This window comes from Zootoca vivipara, chromosome 2 (assembly GCF_963506605.1).
Source record: "Zootoca vivipara chromosome 2, rZooViv1.1, whole genome shotgun sequence".
In the NCBI taxonomy this organism is placed as follows: Eukaryota; Metazoa; Chordata; class Lepidosauria; order Squamata; family Lacertidae; genus Zootoca; species Zootoca vivipara.
In genome coordinates this window covers 17,497,672-17,525,498 of record NC_083277.1, presented here as the reverse complement: position 1 = coordinate 17,525,498, position 27,827 = coordinate 17,497,672, and the positions used below count along the sequence as shown (strand labels likewise).

General features: G+C 46.1%; 2 protein-coding genes across 2 annotated transcripts; both read right to left on the bottom strand.

Annotated features, from left to right (window-relative positions):
* Positions 1-6,995: 6,995 nt before the first annotated feature.
* Positions 6,996-7,940, bottom strand: LOC118080101 (olfactory receptor 2G3-like). Its single transcript, XM_035105029.2, has one exon. It carries the CDS (start codon positions 7,938-7,940, stop codon positions 6,996-6,998), a length of 945 nt encoding a protein of 314 aa, XP_034960920.1.
* Positions 7,941-16,219: 8,279 nt separating this feature from the next.
* Positions 16,220-17,633, bottom strand: LOC118076042 (putative olfactory receptor 2B8). Its single transcript, XM_035098553.2, has 2 exons — positions 17,621-17,633; positions 16,220-17,136 (listed from the first exon to the last, which is right to left on the bottom strand). The coding sequence occupies exons 1-2, from the start codon at positions 17,631-17,633 to the stop codon at positions 16,220-16,222; spliced, it is 930 nt and encodes a 309-aa protein (XP_034954444.2).
* Between the last annotated feature and the right edge of the window lie 10,194 nt (positions 17,634-27,827).

Sequence of the window (27,827 nt, the reverse complement as noted above, 5' to 3'; positions counted from 1 at the left end):
TAAGATTTGCAATGAAGAATATTAACAACAACAAAAATCTATCCCATGGAGTGGCCCATGGCTTGGCTTCTTGGTCTGCTATGGCAGTCTGTGTTGAGGGAGAGGTGGCTCCACCTTGGGCCAAGGAAACTCTCACAGAGCTCACTCTGGATGCAACTCCGTAGTCCAGGTCATCAAAAGGGTACTGTGTGGAAAATACCTGGGGTAGCCTGGGCAGACATGAAATTGCCTTATAGCCAATAAGAGCATTAGTCCAGCTATCTCAGGATTACACAGTATTCTCTGTGCTTGGGTTCCCATCATGACCCAGACACCTTAGCCAATGGTGATGGACAATGGGAGTTGCAGTCCAACAGCTCTGGGGATTGAAGCTTGAAGGACACGGGTCTAGGCTGACAGGCAGCAGCTGTGCAAGATTGCAGACCCGGCTCTCTGCAAGCCCATTCGAGAGATGCCAAGGATTGAACCTGGGACCCTCTTCATGCAAAGCAGATGCTCCACCACTGAGCTATGGCCCTTCCTATGTGACTAGAGGGGGGGCAGAAGGGAAGATGAAGACTGGGGAGACACCCAGAGAGGATGAGCCAAGCAAAAAGAAGCACCCACTGAGCCACACTGATAAGATATGTTCTTTTTTAAAAAAGAGTGTAATAGCATTCAGTATGTGTATGTGTTTGTGAAGGGGAGAGGGTCAAGGGGAAAACGACAGGAGGAGACTGAAAGAGAAAGAGATGCAGATTCTCTCACATCTGGAGGCATCTCCATAATGATCCATGTATCCAATGCCTCTTGACCCAATATCAGTTACAAGAACTTCAGGTGATCATGAAGATGGATAAGAGGCACTTAAGAGATGGTCTCTTCAGGTCTGATGCAGAAAGGGATTTAACCACAATGGCCTCTACCCAAAGTTCACCATGGTTCCCACTTATCAAAACGGAGCAAATCTGAGCTAGTGATTTGACAAAGCTCCCACTTGCTGTACTAAGAATTGCAGAGCCAGTGTGGTGTAGTGGTTAAGAGCTGTAGACTCGTAATCCGGGGGACCGGGTTTGAGTCTCCGCTCCTCCACATGCAGCTGCTGGGTGACCTTGGGCTAGTCACACTTCTCTGAAGTCTCTCAGCCTCACTCACCTCACAAAGGAAAGGAGAATGTTAGCTGCTTTGAGACTCCTTAGGGTAATGATAAAGCGGGATATCAAATCCAAACTCTTCTTCTTCTTCTTTTACAGAATTATGATTTCAATCAATGCCCTCGGTGGTGGTGGATGGTCGGTACGGTACAGTACAAGGAGAGACTTTGCCTGTGCGGGCAACCTTGTATAGAGGACCTGTACCACTAATTATTGCAATGCCCACTATAGAGGACCGATTTATAAAAAACCCTGCTCACGAATGGAACACACTCGAACAGCGTGGAAAGGGTGAAATGGCTGCTGAGTGATACTGATGACTTTGTAACTTATAAAGTAGCAGTATATGCGTTGGCAGCTAAGAGGATCATGAGAAAAGAACTAGATAAAATAGCGGTCAACTGCAAAGGTGATTCAGACATTTAAGCTGGCACATTCTACCTGATGACCCCTTGCTATTCTATTGTATGCAACAAATATTTTTTAGGAGAAATGATCATGGTTTATTGTACTGTATCTGCAGTGCCTGATGTTTTTATGGTTTTTACGCTTATTGTTGCTTTTCTTTTTGTTCCCATTGTGAATGATGCCATGGCCTTCGGTAGTGCAATAAAGTTTATGATGGTGATTATGATAATGATCAATGTAAATTATGGTAGCAAAAAAAAAATGCTCCCCGCAACTCTTACCCTGGGCGGCTTGCCTAATTCAGTCCAGCACCTTGGCTCTTCTGCCTCAACATTGTGTCATATACAATCTGTTGGTACCGGCACATCTACCGTGTTTCTCCTAAAATAAGACACGTCTTATATTTATTTTTCCTATAAAAAAACACATCGCGGCTTATTTTCGGGGGATGTATTATTTTTTATTAAGCATGGTACAGCATTGTTACCGTAAGTATGGTACGGGGCTTTCTTGCGCCGCCCACTGAGCCCACTGCTGGGTCCCTGGGCTTGACGCGGTGCGGTGCGGCGCGGTGCGGCTGCTGCCGGCTCCTGCCGGGTCCTGCGGCTTTGTGCGCCGCCCGCTGAGCCCACTGCTGGGTCCCTGGGCTTGGCGCGGCGCGGCGCGGCTGGGGCTGCTGCCGGCTAGTGCCGGCTGCTGTGGCTTCACGCGCCGCCCGCTGAGCCCACTGCTAGGTCCCTGGGCTTGACGCGGTGCGGCACGGCGCGGCTGGGGCTGCTGCCGGCTCCTGCTGGCGGCTGCGGCTTCGCGCGCCGCCCGCTGAGCCCACTGCTGGGTCCCTGGGCTTGACGCGGCGCGGCGCGGCTGGGGCTGCTGCCGGCTCCTGCCGGGTCCTGCGGCTTTGTGCGCCGCCCGCTGAGCCCACGGCTGGGTCCCTGGGCTTGGCGCGGCGCGGCTGGGGCTGCTGCCGGCTCCCACCGGCTGCTGTGGCTTTGCGCGCCGCCCGCTGAGCCCACTGCTAGGTCCCTGGGCTTGACGCGGTGCGGCGCGGCGCGGCGCGGCTGGGGCTGCTGCCGGCTCCTGCTGGCTGCTGCGGCTTCGCGCGCCGCCCGCTGAGCCCACTGCTGGGTCCCTGGGCTTGACGCGGTGCGGCGCGGCTGGGGCTGCTGCCGGCAGCTGCGGCTTCGCGCGCCGCCCGCTGAGCCCACTACTGGGTCCCTGGGCTTGGTGCGGTGCGGCGCGGTGCGGCTGGGGCTGCTGCCGGCTGCTGCGGCTTCGCGCACCGCCCGCTGCCGGGTCCTGGGGCCCGTTCAGTCGGAGCTCGGCACGTCTCTGTGCTGGGGCTCCCGCTGGGTTGGGGTGCGGCGCGGCGCGCGCTGCTGCGTTTGCCGGCTCCCGCTGGGTCGGGTAGGTACCGGTACCCCCAACATGTCTTATTTTGGGGGGATGTCTTATATTTTTTTGCCTTTAAAAGATTGTGCCATGGCTTATTTTAGAGGCATGTCTTATTTTAGGAGAAACACGGTACATGACCATAGTAAGATGATATCTCTATCTCAAAAGAGGTCTCCAGGGGTCAGGATAAATGATTTTATGATATTATTCAGCAGCTCTCTGAGGAACCATCATGAAGCCCCGTAAGGGCCAGAACTCAGACTCAATAATTAAGGTGAAACTACATGTTACCCTTCAGTCATGAGCAGAGCCCCAAAAGACCTGCCTCCTCTTCCCTTGCACAGTGTCCTCTGGGAGGTTGTGACTTGCCCCAGGGGAGGGATGGAAAAGAAAACACTACTTAACTCCTTAGGGAGCAAAAGTCTTTGAATTAACTAGCTATGCAAAAACTTTCAAAGTTTGTTGGAGAAATTTATTTCATTGCATATTGATATTTCCGAGGATTCCAATTAGCTGTTTGGAGACCTCATGTGGTGAACTGGAATTTTTCAAGGGAAGCTCCAACTATGGACATGGGGCCCATAGGCCAGTAACTACCGTGTTTCTCACATTTTAAGATGTGCCTATAAAATAAGCCATGGCACGATTTTCTCAAGGCAATAAAATATAAGGCATGCATCCCCCTAAAATAAGACATTCTGGGGTACCGGTACTATACCGTGCTGGGAGCAGTTCCGGATGGCGCTTCCGTAAGGAACAGGAAAAGGAAGATGCCTGTCCTTGCCGGAAGCGGATGTGCAACGTGCGCCGTGTGGAGCTCAGATGGAGCGGGAGCCGGCAGAAGCTGCAGCACGCCCCGCGCCGAGCCCCGACCCAGCAGGACCCTGTGCGACCCGGCAAGGGCAGCAGTGCGCGCCGTGCCGAGCCTCGACGGAGCGGGAGCTGGCAAAGGCAGCAGCGCGCGCTTTGCCGAGCCCCGACTGAGCGGGAGCCAGCAAAGCGCGCGCTGCTGCCTTTGCTGGCTCCTGCTGGGTCGCGGCCAGGTGTGCGCTGCTGCCCTTGCCAGGTCCCGCTGGGTCGGGGCTTGGCAAAGCGCGCGCTGCTGCCTTTGCCGGCTCCCGCTGGGTTGGGGCTCGGCGCAGCGCACGCTGCCGCCCTTGCTGGGTCCTGCTGGGTCGGGAGCCGACGGAGCGGGAGCCAGCAAAGGCAACAGCGTGCACCGCTTGGAGCCCCGACCCGGCGGCGGGACCCTGCAGCGTGCCCTGCTGAAGCGCCAACAAAGTGCCCAGCAGCGCAGCAGCAGCAGCAGCCAGTTCTGGGCGCCAAACCACAGCAGGAAGGGGAGGTAATTTTTTAAAAATAAGACACCCCCGAAAATAAGCCGTAGGCTTATTTTCTTAAGTAAAATAAATATAAGACGGTGTCTTAAAATGTGAGAAACACAGTACTGCAGGATAAAAAAACAAACACTGGTTCTGAAGACAATGTCCCGTGGCCCTTTAAAATGAATTCTGAACAAAATTGGTGAAGTAGCCAAAAGGTTTATTGAAAAACATTTCAAGATAGCTGACCAATGCAGGCACACCTCGTTCAGGGAGTCACTAGCATTTTATCCTTTTCCCCGAGCGCAAAAGTCCCTCCTCTACATGCCCACCAGGAAGGGGCGTGCAATGTTTACAGCGTATCGCATCCGCCTTATTAACGTATTACCATCCTACTTCCCCTTGTTAATCATTGTACAGATATGGTCAAAAGCCCCCTTACAAAAATCTGTTGACGTGAGCAGTATCTATTTTCTTACCACAAGCGGTCCTATTTACACGTGTTAACCGCTTCATTTGTTCTTAATGCGAGCACAAGTTAGTTTCATATCTGATAAAGCTAAAATGGCAAACCACAATTTGCTTACCAAAGGTTCTAGTCCTAGGTGTAAGAGGGTCTTTGCGTCTGGGTCCTAACCGCAAGCTATATGACTTTCTGAGCATTCTAACCACCAGTTTTGCTAAAAGTGTACAGTATATACCTATCTGTAGCCATTTGTGGTTATCACAAGCTCGGCTAATTTTGCAAACCTTGTCAAAATCCATGCATCCAGGGGTGTAGGAAATGATATCTAATGAATTGAAAAAGATGTTTAGGTATACCTTTCCCCCAAAGCCTGAAGCTTTTCTATTGGGACTAATGGGAGAGAAAATAGGAAAAGGAGACCAGAGATTATTTATGTATGCTACAACCGCTGCAAGAACTTTATTAGCCCCAAAATGGAAACTACAAGAGATACCGACGATTGAGGAGTGGCAGACGAAAATGATTGACTATGCAGAGTTAGCAAAGTTGACCTGCGGGATCCGTAACCAGGGAGAGACAAATTTCCAAAGGGAATGGAGTAAATTAATTGACTATATGGAGAAGAACTGTAGAAGTTTAAAGACACTTGCAGGACTGAAATAAATCCTACAAGTTAGTTTAAAATGTGGGTAAAAGGGAACTGCGAGCTAAGAGTGAGAAACAAAGCCGAATGACGGGAGGGAGGGAAGTCACAGCTCGGCAGAGCGAAATGAACTGAGATGGGTGAACATAAGATGAATTGTATTTAAAAAATTGCTTTTTGTTTTGTTTATTTGGAAAAATGTTAATAAAAATTATTTGGGGGGGAAAGGGGGTGTAGGAAGAGGGGTGCGTTGGGGGCGCTGAGGGTGCCATCGCGGCTGCCCCCTGCCCATGCTGGGTGCCCTGCCTCCGCGGGCAGCGCACCCCGCCCCAGAATGCGTGCCCCGCCTCCATGGACGGCGCACCACGCCCCCAGAATGCGCGCCAGCCCCACCCCTGCCTGCTCTCTGCCCCCGGTGCCACTCCGCCACTGCATTCATCCTCTTGTTCTACTAGGAAGCTACTAATCTGCAACTCTTATCAGATTGTATGTGTCCTAGTTCTATCAGGCAGTCATCATCATCATCATCATCTTCATTTTATTTGTATGCCGCCATTCCATAGTTAAAACAATGCTCAAGGCAGCTTACAACATGACAAGATTTACATAATTACCAACATAACAAAAGTCATAAACAATAAATAAAACATATCAAAAAGTACACAGCCAAATGGAAAACAATTTCCACATGAAGAATAAAATCTAAAACTAAGAATACAGCATTAATATCAATCACAATTTAAAATGACATAGATAAAAAAATAAAAGCAATTTAGAAAACAGTAAGTGAGCCCTCTCTGCCCAGCAGCAGCAGCAGCCGTCCTTTATGGAGCCTGTCAGGCCCTGCCCCAAGCCAGGTGAAGAAAAGCAGGGCAGGGCCCTTCAGGCTCCCAGCAGGTCAGTTGCTTAAAAACATCCTTTTGAAATGGCAAGGCTATGAGGTCTCTAGACCTGCTTTTATAGAAAAGCATTACTAAAAGCATCCTTAAAATTAGAAAAACAATGGAAAGGCAACATATTCCTCACAACTACTCTGCCTATTTGGTAATCCGGCACTGAGGACTGCAGACCCGCTACTTTTCAAAAGATAAGCCGTGGACCCTTACTTTTTAATTTTTAAATACAGTGTATCTCTTTGGCAGCTTTTGTTATGTGAATGGTGCCATGGATACCCTGGGGTCCAAGGACCACCAATCGGGCGCACTAATCTACAGCATTTCCACCTCACCTATCTATAAAAATAATGTCATTATTACATTGCAACATTACAGCACTGAAATATTCCAAACACCAATAAAACATCCGTAAAAAATAATAATAATCATTATAAACAAACGAACAGAAGCAAAACTGCAAGTCACCATTGAATGAAGGACAATTTATTTTTATTGATGTTGCCAGCCATTGGACTCAAGTTGTTGATTTCTTCATTATTCTTCCCTGGAGTAGCTGGATGGAGGTTGGAGAGAACTAAAAATGGCCGTCCCATAAAAGAGTGACACCACAATCAAGTGCAGGCAATCCAACACAAAAAAGAAGCTCTGGTTGCCAAAACATCAGCGATGTTTTATTTATGTTTATTAAAATATAACCACACAGCCTCTGCATGGAGTTGGGAGACATTGGTCTTAAGTTCTCTTTGTCAGTCTGCTCAGAGCTTTGTGTACCTCTTTGTTCCTCAGGGTATAGATTAAGGGATTGAGCATGGTGACAACAAATGTATAGAAAAGGGAAACCATCTTGCCCTGATCGCGGGAGTAGTTGGACGCGGGCTGAACGTAGCTGAAGGTGGCCGTCCCATAAAAGAGCGACACCACAATCAAGTGGGAAGCACAGGTGCTGAAGGCCTTCTGCCTGCCCTCCGCTGAGCGGATCCTCAACACAGCAACCACAACGTAGCTATAAGAGACCATAATGAGGCCTAGTGGTACTATAAGGAACACTGCACTAAAACCAACAAGCAAAGCCTCATTGAAGGAGGTGTCAACACAGGCCAGTTTGATTAAGGCTGGAACCTCACAGAAAAAATTGTCTATTCGGTTCTCTCTACACCGTGGGAGCCGAAGAGTCATCACTGTGTGCACTAGTGAATTACCGGAGCCAAAAAGCCAGGCGATGGCAGCCATTTTGAAACATAAAGAGTGGCTCATAATGGTAGTGTAGCGCAGCGGATGACAGACTGCAGCATATCGGTCGTAGGCCATGACAGCCAAAAGGACACATTCTGTGGAGCCCAGAGCAAGGGAGATGTACAACTCAGCCACACAGCCGCCATAGGAGATGGACTTGTTTTTCTTCCAGAAGCTCACCAGCATCCATGGTCCGAGGCTGGTGGTGAAGCAAAGATCAAGGAAGGAGAGATTGGTGAGGAAGAAATACATGGGGGTGTGGAGATGGGGGTCCAGCCGCGACACCACAATGATGGTTGTGTTGCCCAGCAAGGTCATCGTGTAGCACATCAGGACAAGGCCAAAGAGCAACATCTCCAAGCGTGGGCGGTCAGCCACTCCCAGTAAGATGAATTCTCCTTCATAGCTCTGATTGCCTTCTTCCCACAATGCTTCCCTGTACATTATCTAGAAAAGGAAGAAACGAAAATAGCAAAACATCTACTCAAAATGGAGCTGGAATAAACAGTTGGCACAAAAGCCTTAGGAGCATCTTGGTATGGCTGAGATCACCCATGTACCATGTGTACAATGAGAAAACCTTCTAACTTTCACATGGCAATGCACGGATGGAGAACCTTCAACCCTCTTCCTGAACTAGTAACCCTCTTTGGCCCCATCAAGCATCGCCAAAGCATGAGAAGCTGGGAGTTGTAGTTCAGCGATGTCTAGAGGGCCAAGGGTAATCTAATATTCAAGATTAAAAGGAGTTATACCAGGTTACAATCAGAAGACTAGGGTGCTCTGATTTAGCACTAAAGTGTGGACTTTCCAGGGGAAGTAGCAGGGCAAAGGCAAAACCTCTGCCTAGAAAGCACGGGACAAGTGGAAAATCACTTGGACCCATGCTTTCTACACAGGAGACAAGCAGAAGGGTTGATGAGCATACATTATTGCTCCGGGTTGGTCTAGCACAGGGATAGCCAACACTGGACTTCAACTCCCAGAAAGCTTGGGAAATGATCAGGAATGATGGGGGGTATAGCGCTAATGGAACAGAATACGTAACTGATCTTGGATTTTAAGATTGCTATGCGGTTTTTATTGTATGGTTTTTATACAGAGCTGTGGAAAACCACTCTGGTATTTTTATGAGTAGCGGTATATAAGTATTTTCAAACAAACATTTAAATGTGCTCTAGATGGTGCTACCTTTAGAACATACCAGAAAAGTTTAGTTCATACAAAATACAGCAGGTTAGGCTTCTGACAGGAACCCACAAGCTGGGAGTTTGCCAATTCCTGTTTTAAAAGAGGGAAATGTTGTTTGGCTCTGAACAGGACATGTAAGGGTTGGAATGCTTACTGAAAATGATAATGTTTTGTAGTGATCTAAAGAAGGTGCATTCAAAGTTGAAAATAATTAGAATCATAGAATCATAGAGTTGGGAGAGACAACAAGGGCCATCCAGTCCAACCCCCTACCAAGCAGGAAACACCATCAATTAGATTGAAATAAAGTACCAGCTATCATACGCTCATATGTAAACCTGTGGTCAGCCACATTTTGAATATTGTGTACTATTCTGGTGGTCAAATCTCAGAAAAATGTAGACTTGCGGTTAAAAATAAAGACAAAGAGTATACAAAATGATCCAGGGTTGGAGACCTCCCCTATTAGGAAAATCTGTTTAGAAAAACTTAACAAAGGTTGAATAACCTAATTGTATCAGCTGCAAATGCAAGTAACAGAAACACAACAACCAAATAATTCTAATTTTATCATATAAAACATATAACTGCAAGTACTTGGCAATCAATTTGAATGATATCGATGCAATCTTGCACCCATTTTACTTATCAAGCAAAATGAAATTGTATTAATTTAACCAAAAGAGCTGTTGAATTTCCAAGTCATTTTACAACATTTTAGCACCCCTTATTTTTGGATTTAGCTCACCTCTGTCTCAGGGAGAAGTAAATTCATTCTGAAAAATGTGTATTCAATATTTTATCTCTGTTCTTCTCTTCATTTCACTTCCATCCATCCTATATTTTATGGTCCCTTTCTCAAGATGACACTCCTCACACTACCTCAGTAGGGAGTGTCATTTTGGGTTGAAACTTAATTTTTGCAAGGTGTGTGAAGGTGTGTATTATTTTTGTGACTGGGCAACATTTAGTTTGGTAAGTCACCGTTTGATGAAGAAGCACATAAACTACTTTTGGAAAACCAAATAAGTCGAATATTATCATATAAAATATAAAACTGCAAGCACTTTGCAATCAATTTGAATGCTATCTATGCAATTTTACACCCATTTTACTTATCAAGCAAAACGAAATTGTATTAATTTAACCAAATTATCTTTTGAATTCCTGTCATGTTAGGACTTTTAGCACCCCTCATTTTGGGAATTAGCTCATTAGCTCACCCCTGACTCTTGGTCTGCTATGACAGTCTGTGTTGAGGGAGCAGGTGGCTCCACCTTGGGCCAAGGAAACTCTCACAGAGCTCACTCTGGATGCAACTCTGTAGTCCAGGTCATCAATAGTATTCTGTATTCATCACTGTATCCTGCTCTGGTCAGACCTTTACCTGGAGTACTGTGTCCAGTTCTGGGCACCACAGTTGAAGGAGGATACTGACAAGCTGGAACGTGTCCAGAAGAGGGCAACCAAAATGGTCAAAGGCTTGGAAATGATGCCTTATGAGGAATGGCTTAGGGAGCTGGGCGTGTTTAGCCTGGAGAAGAGAAGGTTAAGGGGTGATATGACAGCCATGTTCAAATATATAAAAGGATGTCATATAGAGGAAGGAGAAAGGTTGTTTTCTGCTGCTCCAGAGAAGCGGACACGGAGCAATGGATTCAAACTACAAGAAAGAAGATTCCACCTAAACATTAGGAAGAACTTCCTGACAGTAAGAGCTGTTCGGCAGTGGAATTTGCTACCAAGGAGTGTGGTGGAGTCTCCTTCTTTGGAGGTCTTTAAGCAGAGGTTTGACAGGCATATGTCAAGAATGTTTTTAAGGTGTTTTCTGCTCGGCAGGGGGTTGGACTGAACGGCCCTTTTGGCCTCTTTCAACTCTGATTCTATGATTCTAAGAGGGTACTGTGTGGAAAATACCAGGGGTAGCCTGGCCAGTCATTAAATTACCTTATAGCCAATAAGAACATTAGTCCAGCTATCTCAGTATTATACAGTATTCTCCATGCTTGAGTTGCCGGCTTTTGTTGGACTACTATCCCATCACCCCTCAGACACCTTAGCCAATGGTGATGGGCGATGGGAGTTGAAGTCCAACAGGCAGGGTGAGCACTAAAGAGTGGTGGTGTGGTAGGAAATGGAAGGTTGGAGGAATTATACCAGAAAGATATGGAGGTCTCGTACACCCCAGGTAGTGTGGTTGCTGACCTTGAGCCAGACATCTTGGAGAGTGAAGTCAAATGGGCCTTAGAAAGCACTGCTAATAACAAGGCCAGTGGAAGTGATGATATTCTAGCTGAACTATTTAAAATTTTAAAAGATGATGCTGTTAAGGTGCTACACCCAATATGCCAGCAAGTTTGGAAAACTCAGCAATGGCCAGAGGATTGGAGAAGATCAGTCTACATCCCAATTCCAAAGAAGGGCAGTGCCAAAGAATGCTCCAACTACCGCACAATTGCGCTCATTTCACACGCTAGCAAGGTCATGCTTAAAATTCTACAAGGCAGGCTTAGGCAGTATGTGGACCGAGAACTCCCAGAAGTGCAAGCTGGATTTCGAAAGGGCAGAGGAACCAGAGACCAAATAGCAAACATGCGCTGGATTATGGAGAAAGCTAGAGAGTTCCAGAAAAACGTCTACTTCTGCTTCATTGACTATGCAAAAGCCTTTGACTGTGTCGACCACAGCAAAATATGGCAAGTTCTTAAAGAAATGGGAGTGCCTGATCACCTCATCTGTCTCCTGAGAAATCTCTATGTGGGACAAGAAGCTACAGTTAGAACTGGATATGGAACAACTGATTGGTTCAAAATTGGGAAAGGAGTACGACAAGGTTGTATATTGTCTCCCTGCTTATTTAACTTATATGCAGAATTCATCATGCGAAAGGCTGGACTAGATGAATCCCAAGCCGGAATTAAGATTGCCGGAAGAAATATCAACAACCTCAGATATGCAGATGACACAACCTTGATGGCAGAAAGCGAGGAGGAATTAAAGAACCTTTTAATGAGGGTGAAAGAGGAGAGCGCAAAATATGGTCTGAAGCTCAACATCAAAAAAAACCAAGATCATGGCCACTGGTCCCATCACCTCCTGGCAAATAGAAGGGGAAGAAATGGAGGCAGTGAGAGATTTTACTTTCTTGGGCTCCTTGATCACTGCAGATGGTGACAGCAGTCACGAAATTAAAAGACGCCTGCTTCTTGGGAGAAAAGCAATGACAAACCTAGACAGCAGCTTAAAAAGCAGAGACATCACCTTGCCGACAAAGGTCCGTATAGTTAAAGCTATGGTTTTCCCAGTAGTGATGTATGGAAGTGAGAGCTGGACCATAAAGAAGGCTGATCGCCGAAGAATTGATGCTTTTGAATTATGGTGCTGGAGGAGACTCTTGAGAGTCCCATGGACTGCAAGAAGATCAAACCTCTCCATTCTGAAGGAAATCAGCCCTGAGTGCTCCCTGGAAGGACAGATCGTGAAGCTGAGGCTCCAATACTTTGGCCACCTCATGAGAAGAGAAGACTCCCTGGAAAAGACCCTGATGTTGGGAAAGATTGAGGGCACTAGGAGAAGGGGACGACAGAGGACGAGATGGTTGGACAGTGTTCTCGAAGCTACGAACATGAGTTTGACCAAACTGCGGGAGGCAGTGCAAGACAGAAGTGCCTGGCGTGCTATGGTCCATGGGGTCACGAAGAGTCGGACACGACTAAACAACAACAATGAAATCAAATAATAAGAAATCTTTTTTAAAAAAGCAGAGAGAAAGAGCAGTATGTATGTGTATCTGAAGGGGGAGAGGGTCAAGGGGAAAAGGACAGGAGGAGACTGAAAAAGAAAGAAATGCAGATTCTCTTACATCTGGAGGCATCTCCAGAATGATCAGTGTAAACGTTGGTAGGAAAAGAGAAATGCTCCCCGCAACTCTTACCCTGGGCAGCTTGCCTAATTCAGTCCAGCGCCTGGGCTCTTCTGCCTCAGCATTGTGTCCCATACTATCTGTTGGTACCAGCACATCTACATGACCATAGTAAGATGATCTCTCTGTCTCTAAAGGGGCCTTCAGGGGAGAGGTTCAATGATTTTACGATGTTATCCAGGAGGGTGGGAGAGGTGGAGGAAATTGCTCTCTCTCCCCATCTTCAGCAGCTCTCTGAGGAACCATCATGAAGCCCCATAAGGGCCAGAACTCAGACTCAATAATTAAGGTGAAACTACATGTTACCCTTCAGTCATGAGCAAAGAAGCCCCAAAGGACCTGCCTCCTCTTCCCTTGCACAGCGTCCTCTGGAGGCTGTGACTTGCACCAGGGAAGGGATGGAAAAGAAAACACTACTTAACTCCTTCGGGAGCAAAAGTCTTTGGATTATCTATTTATGCGGAAACTTTCAAAGTTGGTTGGAGAAATTTATTTCATTGCATATTGATATTTCCGAGTATTCCAATTAGCTGTTTGCAGACCTCATGTGGTGTCACATTTAGAGAACTGGATTTAGTTCGAGGGGAGCTCAAACTATGGACATGGGGCCCACAGGCCGGTGACTACTCTGCCTATTTGGTAATCCAGCACTGAGGACTGTGGACCCTCTGCTTTTCAAATGGGCCCTTACTTTTGAATTTTTTAAATATCTCTATGGCAGCCTTTGTTATGTGAATGGTGCCGTGGATCCCATAGGGTCCACGGACCACCAATCAGGAGTACTGATTTTCAGCATTGCGCGGCCATGCGGAGTCTGCCAAAGCCCCAGGCAGCCCCCGAGAGGAATGCTGACACAAGACCACATTCTATGGGATAAAAATTGGCCACAACTTTATTAAGAATTCAGATGTAGGGAGACCTTGGATCAGGCATTGGGTGTATATCCTTCCCAGCCCCCAGTCGGGGATCTGGGTAATTTCAGGGTTATCCAGCATGTGAGGGAGTTGGGCTAGCTCTGGAGAACATATGTTCAAGCAGATAGCCCGCCCCTTATCGATTGCAGCCACTGGAGGGGGAGGGCAATGACAGCCTATTGCGTATGGTCAATGCCTCCCCCTTAGCCCCATTTACAGGAACCCTGTTTTGTTTTGTTTTGTTTTTTTTGGAGATTAAGAACGGATTCGGTTTAAGAACAGACTTCAGGAACGGATTAAGTTCGTAAACCGAGATACTACTGTATTATGATTTAGCATATCCAAAGAAGTTGCTCTGTGCCTTAGGAACAAATGTGTTGCCTTCCTGTCGCCACCTTACCTGGCTGGTACATAGAAGAACAACGTCCTGAGTTGTGTAAACTGGAGAGACAGAGAGACATGTTTTGCTCTGTGTGTTAAACTTTGGGGTTCCTCTGGAAACTAAATGAAAAAGCAAGATCTAGTGGGATGTTAGTGCTGTGAGCTCCTGCATCCTGTGCTCAGGTTATATATATCTTTAGTATATGGTTTTATGCACACACACACACACACACATGCATATGTATATATGTAAATAAAACCATATGCTAAAGATACCAGTCTCTGCTGACCTTCACTCCAAGGAAATGGAGGTCTGGGTAAGTGCAGAAACCACTGGAATCTCTCACCGCTCAAAGACTGTGCCTAACATTGCATATATAAGAACATAAAAAGAGTTTTCTGGATCATGGCAACGACCAGTCCAGCATCCTATTCTCACAGTGGCCATCCAGAAAGCTTATTGTTTATATTTGTGATACCACCTTCAATACTGTTTATACCTGCAAACATTTGGGGTAGACATGCTGCTTTGTTTCTGTGCATGTCATATTTCAGTGCATGCCATGTAGCTTCCTGCCAAAATCAACTTTTTATTCTGTAAACCTTCCAGTTAAATTTCTGTTTTTGTTGTGTTATAGCACACAAGCACACCTCTAGATGGTAATACTGCAGTATCATTGGGGAAACATTCCAAGACATCAAATGTGTGTGGATGCCCAGGTATAAATTCACCACTAATTTGGAAAATGTAGTCATATTTAATCATAACTAATAAATTAAAGAAAGAAGTAAACATCTAGCAATTGGGGAAATGTGAAACTTTTTGGACGGCTAGGAATTCAGTAATAAAGATGAACATACACAAATCCTATTTACTGATGTCAAATATACCACTGAAGGTGAGCGAAACTTTACTTCAAAAAATTGGAAGAACTATTCAACTTTTTTATGAGCAGGTAAGAAGCCCAGAGTAGCAGCAAAAACACTCTACCAAAAGGGGTTTAGCATTTCCTAATTGAAAATGTTTTTAACCATACTGCAATCTAAAATATTGGTTTACAAATTCTAGTGTGTCAAAAATGGAAGAAGATATGTGTAGGGGTTCGGCATCAGCGTCGTATGTGCAGGTTCTCTGTTGTTTGTTCGTGCTTCTCTGTTGGTGAGAGAGGTCAGGATTCGTCTTAGGATGTGATTGCTCATTTGTGGTTGGCTGTGATGATCTTTAGTTTCTTGTGTGAGAACCCCTACACATATCAAGAAAAACAGAAACATTGACAATCCACTGCACCCAACTCCCCATCCCACCCACCTCTTTCCCCCCTTCCTCATAATGCCTCAACAAGTAAAATTGTCGTGTAAAAATGATGCATGAGACACTGCACTACCTTTGTAACCCAAGAAAATCCTTAATAAAAATAATTATTTAAAAAAAATGGAAGAAGATTGCCTACCCGCTGCAATTGGAGAAAACCCACCCCTTGGTGTACTGTGGCGGTGAAAGCCTCTCGACAATAAACAGAAATGTAATCACTAAAAATATATATTCAACATAGAGAAAATTTAGGAGCAAATCAAGAACATGAGAGCCTACTGGATCAGGCCAGAGGCCCATCTAGTTGTCTTACAGATGTCTGCGGAAAACTAGCAAGCAGGACCCAAGTACAAGAGCACTGTATCCTCCTGCAACTTCCAGAAACTAGTATTGACAGAGGATGTAGAAAATAGTCATCGTGCCTAATAACCAATGATAGCTTTAAAAGAGGGTTGGAGAAATGCATGGAGGACAAGGCTTTATAGGTTGGGGGCCATCCCCGCCTCCTGTGGGAGCAAGCACCAAAATTTAGAGGAGAAATACTTGATTTTATCTTTCGACAGTCAGTTTCGTTTGAGGTCCACAAGTTCTGGTGTTATGGGAGAGAGAGAAAAGAGGGTTTGAGCTAGATATCAGATAAATGTCCAGCCCCAGCACTACCATATCCTGTCTGCTTCTGTGGTGCCTAGGTATCATAGTAATCTGTGAATAAAATATTTTGGTAGAAACAGAAACCTGAATTTGAGTACTCTTTCAAGAAGCAAGGGCCAGAACAGAAAGAAAGATGGATTTATTTATTTTCAACATCTCCACCACACCTTTCTATAACAGTTTCATTAAAACAGCATTACAACATCATAAGATTGCAGTAATCAAACAGCAATAAAGCATTCACAAAATAAACATATAGGTCTGAAAAAAGCTACAAATTCCCACAGGAAGGGGAAATCATACAGATGATTGATTATATATATATTCTGAATAAAGTTGGGAGCCATTCAGATTAATTCCTCTTCATTAGCCTTCCAAGAGCTTTGTGTACCTCTTTGTTCCTCAGGGTATAGATTAGTGGATTTAACATGGTGGTGACAAATGTATAGAAAAGGGAGACCATCTTTTCCTGGTCACGGGAGTAGCCAGATCGGGGCTGGAGGTAACTGCAAATGGCTGACCCGTAAAAGAGTGACACCACGATCAAGTGGGAAGCACAGGTGTTGAAGGCCTTCTTCCTGCCTTCAGCTGAGCGGATCCTTAACACAGCTGCCACAATGTAGGCATAAGAGATGGTGATCAGGCCCACTGGTAACAGAAGGATGATCACAGTGGCAAAAAAGAGCACAGCCTCATTGAGTGAGGTGTCCCCACAGGCCAATTTGATAAAGGCAGGCACCTCACAGAAAAAATGGTCTATTCGGTTCTCCCCGCATCGTGGAATCCTAAATGTCAACACCGTCTGCACAAGTGAATTGCTGAACCCACTAACCCAGGAGATGGCAGCCATTGTGAAACATACAGAATCGTTCATAATGGTAGTGTAGCGCAGGGGATGGCAGACTGCGGCATATCGGTCATAGGCCATGAAAGCCAAAAGGACACATTCTGTGGAGCCCAGAGCAAGAGAGATGTACAACTCAGCCACACAGCCGCCATAGGAGATGGACTTGTTTTTCCTCCAGAAGCTCACCAGCATCCGGGGTCCGAGGCTGGTAGTGTAACAGAGGTCAAGGAAGGAGAGGTTGCAGAGGAAGAAATACATGGGTGTGTGGAGATGGGGGTCCAGCCGCGACACCACAATGATGGTCGTGTTTCCCAACAGGGTCAACATATAGCAGATCAGGATAATGGCAAAGAGCAGCATCTCCAAGTGTGGGCGGTCAGCCACTCCCAGTAAGATGAATTCTCCTTGGTAGCTTTGGTTACCTTCTTCCCGTGATGCTTCCCTGTACATCATCTGTAACATCAAGGAGACCTTAATGAATCACAGATAACCAGCAAATGGAAGCAAAAGTTATTTGGCTGGGAGATTGTGCTTTCTCCAAGAATCATAGAGCTGTAGAGTTTGAAGGGACCCTGAGGATCATTTAGTTCAACTCCCTGCAGTTCAGGAATCTCAACGAAAGCATCCACAACAGATGGTCATTCAACCTCTGCTTAAGAACCACCAAGGAAGGAGAGTCCACCACCACCTCTCATAGGACTTCCATACTTGGACTGGCACTTGAGTTCCGGCCTCAAAATTTTAGGTCCAAGTTATAGTTAGCGGGCTGCTGTCATCTCCATACCTGGAAAAGCTGTGCTGGTCAGAACAATGGGGATGCAATGGAGTGCCTCTAGGTAGGCTTGATGACTCAGTAGGTTAGAGCGCTCCAGTTGGAGAACAGCCCTTAGCAAAAGTGTCATGGACTTTGAAGAAGCATGAACTCAGGGCGAAAAGGAGAAATGAGCTAAGAGGAAGGCATGTTTGGCAAACCTTCACCATGATCAACTCCCGCCCGGAAACCTATGTCTCCACTGTGGAAGGACGTGTGGATCCAGAATTGGCTTCCACAGTCACTTACAGACTCACTGTTAAGACTGTTTTAGTGGAAGACAATCTTACTCGGCAATGAGTGATTGCCAAAGAAGGTTGGAGTGTGGTGCTGAAGGTTGGAGTGTGGTGCACACAAAATAGACAACAAAGATCGCACACCTAATAATGATCTGATCCAATTCAAAGAAGCCATAATAAAAACATAACTTTAAAATAAAAAACTTAGATCAAATAAAGCAATATTCGATAATTCATTAGAATATAATGGCAAACGGTAAACTTAAATATCAGCAAGCAATAATTAAACAGTTTACACTTAACAATTATAATAAAGATTTACTAAACTATAATCAATAAAAATAATGTCAAGTCACAATGCATAAAAGACCAGAAAACCATGTGAAAGGATCAAATTGAGAAACAAGGACATGCAACTTATAAAATTATTGTTTTTTAATAGGTGGTCCTGTAGGTCCAACTCTGCAATTCTGTGATTCTATGAGCCCTCACTAGTGTTCAATTTCATTCAACAGAGTTTTCCTCCATGCATGTTCGAGTCATCTCCCAGCTTGTTTCCTCACCCTTAATTCCAAAGCAGGGCAGTCCAACTTTTCATACCAAGTGGGCCGCAAGAGAACTTCGACACAGAACCCACAAGCTGCACACTGCCTTTCCATGCAGAGCAGCGCAGGGCAGGGCAGGGGAGTAAGGTCAAAATTTAAGTGGGTCCCTAGCCCTCATGCTGCTTTCCCAAAGTCAGAGAAGCAAGGGCTGGTCTTTGGGAAGGAGGCACGATGCTCTAACGGCATCCTAGAACCTTCCCACCTTCTTCCTAAAGCTGGAAAAGCACTAATTGGGCTTTGGGAAGGAGGTAGGGGGAACCTAAGACCCTGGCAGAGCCGTCGCTCCTCCTCTGCAAAGCCCAGCAACTCACTTATCTGGCTTTGGGAAGGCAGTGTGAGGGCTGCAGGTGGTGGGCAGCACATGGTGCTGAGGGCCGCCAAAAAAGGTCTTGAGGGCCACGTGTTAGACCACTCGGCTCTAGAGTATACTAGCGAGCCAAGCGGGAACCACAAAGTGGGAGAGGGTGCTCAGCGGCGATTGTGTCAACCTTTAGAAGACATCTGAAGGCACTCCTGTATAGGGAAGTTTTTTTAATGTTTAATGTTTTATTATGTTTTTATATATGTTGGAAGTGGCTTGGTCAACCCAGCAGGTGAGCAGGATATAAATAGTAAAACTACTACTACTACTACTACTACTACTAAATAGGATGCCCCTATTTTCATCACCCAGGGACCCAGGTGGCGCTGTGGGTTAAACCACAGAGCCTAGGGCTTGCTGATCAGAAGGTCAGTGGTTCGAATCCCTGTGACGGGGTGAGCTCCTGTTGCTCGGTCCCAGCTCCTGCCAACCTAGCAGTTCGAAAGCACGTCAAAATGCAAGTAGATAAATAGGAACCGCTACAGCGGGAAGGTAAACGGCGTTTCCGTGTGCTGCTCTGGTTCGCTAGAAGTGGCTTTGTCATGCTGGCCACATGACCTGGAAGCTGTATGCCGGCTCCCTTGGCCAATAATGCGAGATGAATGCCCAACCCCAGAGTCAGTCACGACTGGACCTAATGGTCAGGGGCCCCTTTACCTTTACCTTTATTTTCATCAGAGAAATGTTGGAGGGTATGTGAAAGGGACCACATGCAACAATCTTTATGTTGTGATCTTTAATAAATGTACCCTCAACCCTGAGATTGAGTCTCATGCTCTACTGAGAGCATTCTCCTCCAACTGCTGCTGTCCAAAACTTTCCCATCCTCAAAACTGGATATTGCCTATGCTTTGAAATTCCAATTTAATTATCAGAGATGGAAAAAAAAACAAATAAACCTCTGCTGGAGATGTAAAACAGAGGTTGGGACAATGTATCATATGTGGTGAGGGTGCAAGACAGTGAAACGATTTTGGAGCTTGATACAATACATGAATAGCTTAAAAAGATATTTAGGAGCTCAATTTCAAAAAACAAACAAACAAACAAACAAACAAACCCAGAGGCATTCCTACTAAGCTTAGTTTCAAATGACATCCCTAAGGATAATGACTGTTCCCCATATAAAAGGGGTGCACCTTTTGCGTGGCCGCGAGCAGCCCCCTGGAACCCCCAGGACAGCACTCAGCGGTTCAGAGCTGGCACCACCTTCCCGGGCTGGATACCTGTGATCTCTGCCCACACAGCCAGTCATCCAATCCAGCTGGGGGAGGTGTTGCGGGGGGGGGGGGTTGGCCACCGCAACGATAACAAAATGAATAATAGGCAAAGAAGGGTGAAGGGAAGAATGGGGAGGGGGGAGGGAAAAGAAGGCAATGAAACTGTAAAAGGATTTATGATTTCTATGTTCGAATATGTACTGAACTGTTTTTAATTGTTGTTTTCTTTTCTAAAAAAATTAAATAAAGCAATATAAAAATTTGAAAAAGAAAAAAGAAAGAAAAGACAGTCCAAGTGTGAGAGGTGCATTGATTTAGGGAGGATAAAGTGTGGGACAGCAACAGTTGGAGAGCAATGCATGGACATAGGGGAATTGAAGGAGGCACAAGTAGTTCACATTCCACATAAGCTAAGGTATAGGTGGGCCCTTAATTATTTTTCTGCCTGTTGTAACAATTGTAAAGTGCTGTGGTAGATGCTGTGTGACTTTTAATTGCATTTTAATTGTTTTAATTTCTGGCGTTCTATTTAGTTGTGTTACGAATAGCATTCCATACAATATCTATATGTATATCCATATACCATATTCATATTCATTTATATTTATGCAGCATTCATATTTAATACGAACAACCCCACAGAGCACCTGAATGAAGCTTGCGGATCACTGGTGATCCACACACCACAGTTTGAGATCCTCTGTTCTTATGGATTATGTTACTGGTTAAAAAAACCCAAGAGATCAACGGGAGACAACTGTTTGTATTGCTAGTCCTACTCAAAGCAGACCCACTGATGAATTTCAGTAGCTCTACTCTGAGTAGAACTTAGTTGTCTGCAACCCAATTTGACAGTTTATGGGGGCAAGAAAGCTGTGGGGTTTGTTTTTTCTCCTCAAGATCCGCACTGAAACTGCGGACTTAACATATAGAATAAGAGAACAAGAAGAACGCACGTTTAAAGAAGATTGGAAAACGTTTATTGAATATATGGGTGAAAATTGTGTACATTTGAGAACGTTGGCAGCATTAAGATAAATTCAACAGTGTAAATAAGTTTTGATGGATGTAATAATGGAATATTGAATGGTTTCGTTTATGTAAAACGTTATGTATTAGTGTATATAGTTTTCCCTCAGGTCCTCAGGTCCTTGACAGTTGTTTTAGGAGGGAACTTTAGGAGGGAACTTTGAATTATGTTTGATACATTGTTTGAGCCAGCCTCTATAAAAGCAGGCCAGCTCGGCAAGGCAGTTCTGTTCTGTTCCAGCTTCCAAATAAAGAGCTGCTTTGGAGAGATTGCTGTGTCGTCTGCTATGCTTACCCACAACTTAACATAAAATATGCAGGGATTTATGTTATGTAAAATGAACTATGGAAAGAGAAGAAGGGAAGTCACTGATATTTCAAGGTTTAAAGGAATATTCTAAAATGTAAAATAGAATGTGTCTGTGAGAGACTGCTTTTACTTAAATGATTCATAAGCAAGTCAAGGGTGCAACTTTGAACTAGTAAAGTTTTCTAATAATGACAGTAAACTATTCATCATAGTAGATTCTCAGATTCTGAAGAGCTCCAAAACCAAAATTGCCTAAACAGGCAACAGCAGAGCAAGTGAAATTCAGCATAAGGCTAAAGTGATGCATACCAGGGCGAAGAGGTCTGAATTTCACAAACATGCTAATGCTGTTTAAATGTGGTTGTGGGCTCCCAAGGTTTCCCCAATACATCCTGGGGCCATATCAGAAAGCTCACTTATTAGGAAAGGGACTGAAAATAAAGGAGCATGGTGATGATGATAATTTAATTAGTGAACCACTTCCTATAAAACATCTCAAAGTGATTTAATATGACATGGATTAATATGCCAAGCTTTCAACCCATGGACTTCCTATGGGCTTTTTTGGGTTTTGTTACGGCTTTTTAAATGTGTTTTTTTTGTGGGGGTGGGGGTGTTACTGGTTTGTCTTTGTTTGATTATGTATTTTGTATTCTCATTTTGTGTTCTTATGTTGTGAACTGCCCTGGGATCTTTGGGTGAAGGGCAGTATACAAATTCAACGAACAACAACAACAACAACGATAATAAATATTGAAAACTGTGTTTTGCTCTGGTTTCCGACTCTCCCACAGTTCTGTAGAACTGAAAGAGGCGCAGAAAAAGAACTGGAAACAATACAATCGAGGAATGGAGCAACTTCAAACAAGGAATGTATAAAGAAGTTGTGGGGTTGGGGAGCTCAGAAAGAAAAATCAACAGAGGACACTATAATAATAATAATAATAATAATAATAATAATAATAATAATAATAATAATAATTTATTTGTACCCCGCCCATCCGGCTGGGTTTCTCCAGCCACTCTGGGTGGCTTCCAACAAAGATTAAAATACATTAAATGGGTGTTTTATTGCATGTGTCTTCTGCAACGTGTTATTGACACAGTAATAGTGAATTGGTAATGGATTTATCCTGCTTTAGGGCTTGTCCACACTTCCTCTTGCTCCGCTGCTTTCTCCTGGGGAAAACTGCTCTTTCTAGGAAACGGACAAGCGGACAAGTGTCAACGAGCCCTCAGTTCTGCGATACTTCCCCAATGCTAGCATGTTATTGCTGTCCAGATGCGGCAGGACAAAAATAAACTGGAACGGTTGTGGTATAAAAAGTTACAGGATTTCAGCAGCATGTTATATAGGTTGTGCGCTGCTATGAAATAGTATGACTATCTGAAAGCTTCTGCAGGCAGGCACAAACAGGATTAAAAGTGGGATTGGGTATGACCGCTCAGAGAGCACCATAAGGGCAAATCAGAACAAATATGCATTAAAGAGTATTTCTGGGGAGGCAGCTGCAAAGGCCTGTTGGCACAACATTTTGCAAAACCACAAGGACTAGAAACTTCAGGCAGGAGTAAATAAAGCAAATTACAGCACTCACCTCTGCATGAAGGAAAAGGCTGCTTCCCATAGATTGAAAGACATAAACTAAATGCCTCTTAATCTCAGCTCTCCTTTTCATCTCACATATATTGGTACTCTAGTACAAAGTTATTGTTCTTTTGCTGGGTCGGCCGCTTCCTAACCTCACTCCTGTCTTCGTAACCTTCCCTTCTTCCAGTTCTTTTCTCATGTGATGACTAAGGATACAACTTTTGCTTCTATTCCAGGGATGAATCCGTTGTTCTGGTTTGTGTCCTGCTACTTGTAGGAGACCAGAGCAGTCAGCTTGTCTCCGGGCTTTGCTCCCATCAACAGATGCACTTTATGGTCCAGAAGCTATGGCCAGAGATCACAGGCTGTGGCAGAAGTTGGCTTGAGGGAGAGGCTGGCAGCGTGGAAGGAGCATGCCCAGAAGAAAGCTAAGCAAAGAGAAGAAGACAGGTGTGGAGAGGTACAAAGAAGCAGGCAGGCAGGCAGGCAGGCAGGCAGGCAGGCAGGCAGACAGACAGACAGACAGACAGATAGATAGATAGATAGATAGATGTGGAATGTGAAGAAAGGAAATGCTATGTTCCCAGGAAAGTGTCCAAGGATTATAGACTATAATGAATTAAATGTTGAAGTGTTTACTTGTGATAGAAAAAAGAGGCGAGAGAAAGGAGTTGAATGCAGTTAGAAGTTAGATGGGAGGAAGCATCCATTCTTTTTGTGTGTGTGTTTGTGGTGGGAAAGGGAGAGAGTAAGATCAGGAGAATGGAAACAGATAGGAATATAGACTATCAGAAAGTTGGAAAGATAGCTGTAGAACCTCAAAGAGTAATAAAAAGGAGAAGCTGGATCTTCTCTCTCCCCACAACTCCAACCCTGATCAGCTTGTCTACTTCACCCCAGCATCTTTGCTATTCTGGCTGAGAATTGCACCCCAACTAAATGTACCTAGAGATCCCCCACAGCTTAAGCCTACTTCTTGCAGGGCATTGGAAGGGAAGGGAGCTGGCTTTATGGGATCTTACTGAAGAAGGAGCTGTTGTTGCTGTGTCTCCAGAAGCTACTGGACAATGCAAGGAAGTTTCCCGCACATCCCGGAGCCTCAGGGAATCAAACTTCAAGCTGAACAATTAGGGGCAGGCTCCCCATTAAGACATGCAGTCCCAGAGGCCAACTGCCATTCACATGGCATCCTCAGGGAAGGGACCTTTCGTCAGAGTTCTTTCATCATTTGCAGAAGTACTTCAAACAGCTATAATTGTGCCAAAGTTGTGAAACTTGTGTTGCAAGTTCAGGAAAGTTATTAACTGTTAGTCTTATTGATTCTTCATTTGGACCCTTTATCTTCTTCCTTGATGCTGCTTTTTGGTTTGGTGACTATTGGTGGCAATCCAGCCAGATGGGCAGGGTACAAATAATAATAATAATAATAATAATAATAATAATAATAATAATAATAATAATAATATTTTCTGTTATTTTTATGCTTGTTTTCATAGTTCAGAAGGTGCTTTGAGCTACTCCGTTTTGGAAGGGGAAATTGGATCTGGTTTGCTGATGTGGTCCATAGATTTCTTTTAAAAAATGTTGTTGTTGTTTAGTCGTTGACTAAACTCTTCGTGACCCCATGGACCAGAGCACACCAGGCACTCCTGTCTTCCACTGCCTCCCGCAGTTTGGTCAAACTCATGTTCGTAGCTTCGAGAACACTGTCCAACCATCTCGTCCTCTGTTGTCCCCTTCTCCTTGTGCCAAGGGCGTACCCACCACGGGGCAAGTTAGGGCAGCTGCCCTACTCTAGAAGCAGGGCTGGTGGGCAGAGGCGGAGCACAGCCCGGCGGAGCACGAGTTCGCCATTCCCGCCGCGCCACGCCGCACCCTCCCTCCAGCTCCCCGGCGTGCCCTCAGGCAAGGCCAAGCGCGGCAGGGAACCAGGGAGCGCGGTGCGGTGGGCGGGAACGCCAAACCCGCGCTCCGCTGGGCTGGGCTCCGCCTCCGCCCACCAGCCCTGCTTCTAGGGAGGGGCACAGCCCGGCGGAGTGCGAGTTCGCCGTTCCCGCCCACCTCGCTGCGCCCTCCCTCCAGCTCCCCGTCACGCCCTCTGGCAAGGCCAAGCGCGGCGGGGAACCAGAGAGCGCGGCGCGGCGGGCGAGAACGCTGAACTCGCGCTCCGCTGGGCTGGGCTCCGCCTCTGCCCACCAGCCCTGCTTCTAGGGAGGGGCACAGCCCGGCGGAGCGCGAGTTCAGCGTTACCGCCCATCGTTCCCGCCCACTTTGTGTCCCCTCCCCTTCCGTGCCTTGGCCCCTCCCCTTGCCCCCCCCCTAGTTTTGATCCTGGGTACGCCCATGCCTTGTGCCCTCCATCTTTCCCAACATCAGGGTCTTTTCCAGGGAGTCTTCTCTTCTCATGAGGTGGCCAAAGTATTGGAGCCTCAGCTTCACGATCTGTCCTTCCAGTGAGCACTCAGGGCTGATTTCCTTCAGAATGGATAGGTTTGATCTTCTTGCAGTCCATGGGACTCTCACGAGTCTCCTCCAGCACCATAATTCAAAAGCATCCATTCTTCGGCCATCAGCCTTCTTTATGGTCCAGCTCTCACTTCCATACATTACTACTGGGAAAACCATAGCTTTAACTATACGGACCTTTGTCGGCAAGGTGATGTCTGTGCTTTTTAAGCTGCTGTCTAGGTTTGTCATTGCTTTTCTCCCAAGAAGCAGGCGTCTTTTAATTTCATGACTGCTGTCACCATCTGCAGTGATCATGGAACCCAAGAAAAAATTTAATGCTGCCCAGTTCTGTAGAAAATTGTAACTCTGTGAGGAGAACAGAGGTTTTCTAATAACTTTCAGCACCATAAATGTAGGGTTGCCATACATCCGAAATTTCCTGGACACAGTATTTAGCCCTTGTAAACAGCATCTGGCTGGAAAACCGCTGAAATGTCCAGGAAAATCCAGACGTATGGCAGCCCATGTCAGTAGTGTAGAGTTTGGTGGATTTCATTTTTTTGAGATTTGGCCAAAAAAAGGGGGGGAGGTTTTGAAATATGGCAACCCTACTTAAACTACAGCTCCCTGCATTCTTTGGGGAAGCCATGGCTCTTTAAAGTGGTATTGTAGTGCTTTAAATGTATGGTGTGAATGTGGCCTCTTATGGCATGATGGTGTCGGACAGGCAGGGAGACAGGAAGAAGAAAGTCACTACCAGAACCTAGGACCAACTGCTTCTCTACTTTCTACCCCTGCCACCCACCGTGAAAAGGGGCTTCTCAGAATGTGCAATTGGGATAGGTGCTGTATCATGTACCCTGAGACCTTCCAAAAAGGGTCTTCTGTGCGTGCCCCCACTAACATTCTGGATTACTCATAAGATTTCTAGACAGAACCTTCTCAGTGTTGACAACACAGTTTTGTGGACAATTCCTGAACAATGAATTTTTTTATTTTTAACCTCTCATGTTAGATCTTAGGAGGTAACTAAAGGATGCTTTAAGGGACCCGGCTGGCGCTGTGGTTTAAACCACAGGGCCTAGGGCTTGCCGATCGGAAGGTCAGCAGTTCGAATCCCCGCGGCAGGGTGAGCTCCCGTTGCTCTGTCCCAGCTCCTGCCAACCTAGCAGTTCGAAAGCACGTCAAAGTGCAAGTAGATCAGGTAAGGTAAATGGTGTTTCTGTGTGCTGCTCTGGTTCGCCAGAAGTGGCTTAGTCAGAAGCTGGTCACATGACCTGGAAAAATTGTCTGCAGAGCGGACAAACGCCGGCTTCCTTGGCCTGTAATGCGAGATGAGCGCTGTAACCCCAGAGTCGTCCGTGACTAGACTTAATGGTCAGGGGTCCCTTTACCCTTAAAGCACGGGTGTCAAACACAAGGCCCGGGGGCCAAATCCGGCCCGCCAGACCTCGTCATGTGGCCTGCCGAGTGCCCCAGCCAGCGGGACCCAGCAGCGGGACCTTGCTGCTGAAGCGCCGCGCCGACAAAGCGCCGACAAACAGCTGGGGCCGGGGGGGGTAGAAAGGCGGCCGGAGCAGCGCTGCATGGAGCGCCCCGAGCCACAGCAGGAGAAGGAGGAGGCAGCTTGCCGGGTCAGCGCCCGGCAGCGCCGCACGCAGAGTCCCGAGCCTCTGCGACGCAGCAGTGCTCTGTAGCACTTTGAATCCTCCTCCTCCTGCCACGGCTCGGCACCTGGAAACGGCTGCTGCTGCTGAAGCACAGACAAAGCACCCAGCAGCGCCACGTGGAGGAGGAGGAGGATTCAAAGTGCTACAGAGCACTGCTGCGTCCCAGAGGCTCGGGACTCTCCGCACGGTGCTGCAGGGCACCGACCCGGGAAGCCGCCTCCTCCTCCTCCTCTTGCCTCACCTCCTCCTCCTCCTGCCGTGGCTCAGCCTCATGAACGTGAGCTCAGCAGCGGCTCAGCCTCACGAACGTGCAACTCTGAGGCTTTACGCACATCTCCTAAAACGGACACCCACTGCCTCACGCTGCACGGGAAATGCTTTTTGCCCCTGGGTCCCTTCGCGCTCTTTTCTGGCGCTGAATCAAGGCGGCGACCCCCCCTTCCCTTTCTTTCTTCCTCTCTCTCGTTCTTATTCTTTCTTTCCCTCTTCTTCCTTCCTTATCTCTGTCTTCTCTCCCTCTTTCTTTTCCTTTCCTTCTTTCCTACTCTTCTTTCTCTCACCTCTTTCCTTCCTCTCTCCCTCCTGCTCCCTCTTTTCTTTCTTTCTTTCTTTCTTCCTTCCTTTCTTCCTTCCGTCCTTCCCATCTTTCTTCCTCTCCCTCATTCTTATTCTTTCTTTCCCTCTACTTCCTTCCTTTATTCTCCCTTTCCGTCTTCTCTCCCTCTTTCTTTTTCTTTCCTTCTTTATTCCCTTCCTTATTTCCTACTCTTCTTTCTCTCCCCTCTTTCCTTCCTTCCTTCCTCTCTCACTCCCACTCCCTCTTTTTTTC

Excerpts from the sequence above, each read along its gene's own strand:
- LOC118080101 (XM_035105029.2), bottom strand. The coding sequence starts at position 7,940 with ATGTACAGGGAAGCATTGTGGGAAGAAGGCAATCAGAGCTATGAAGGA.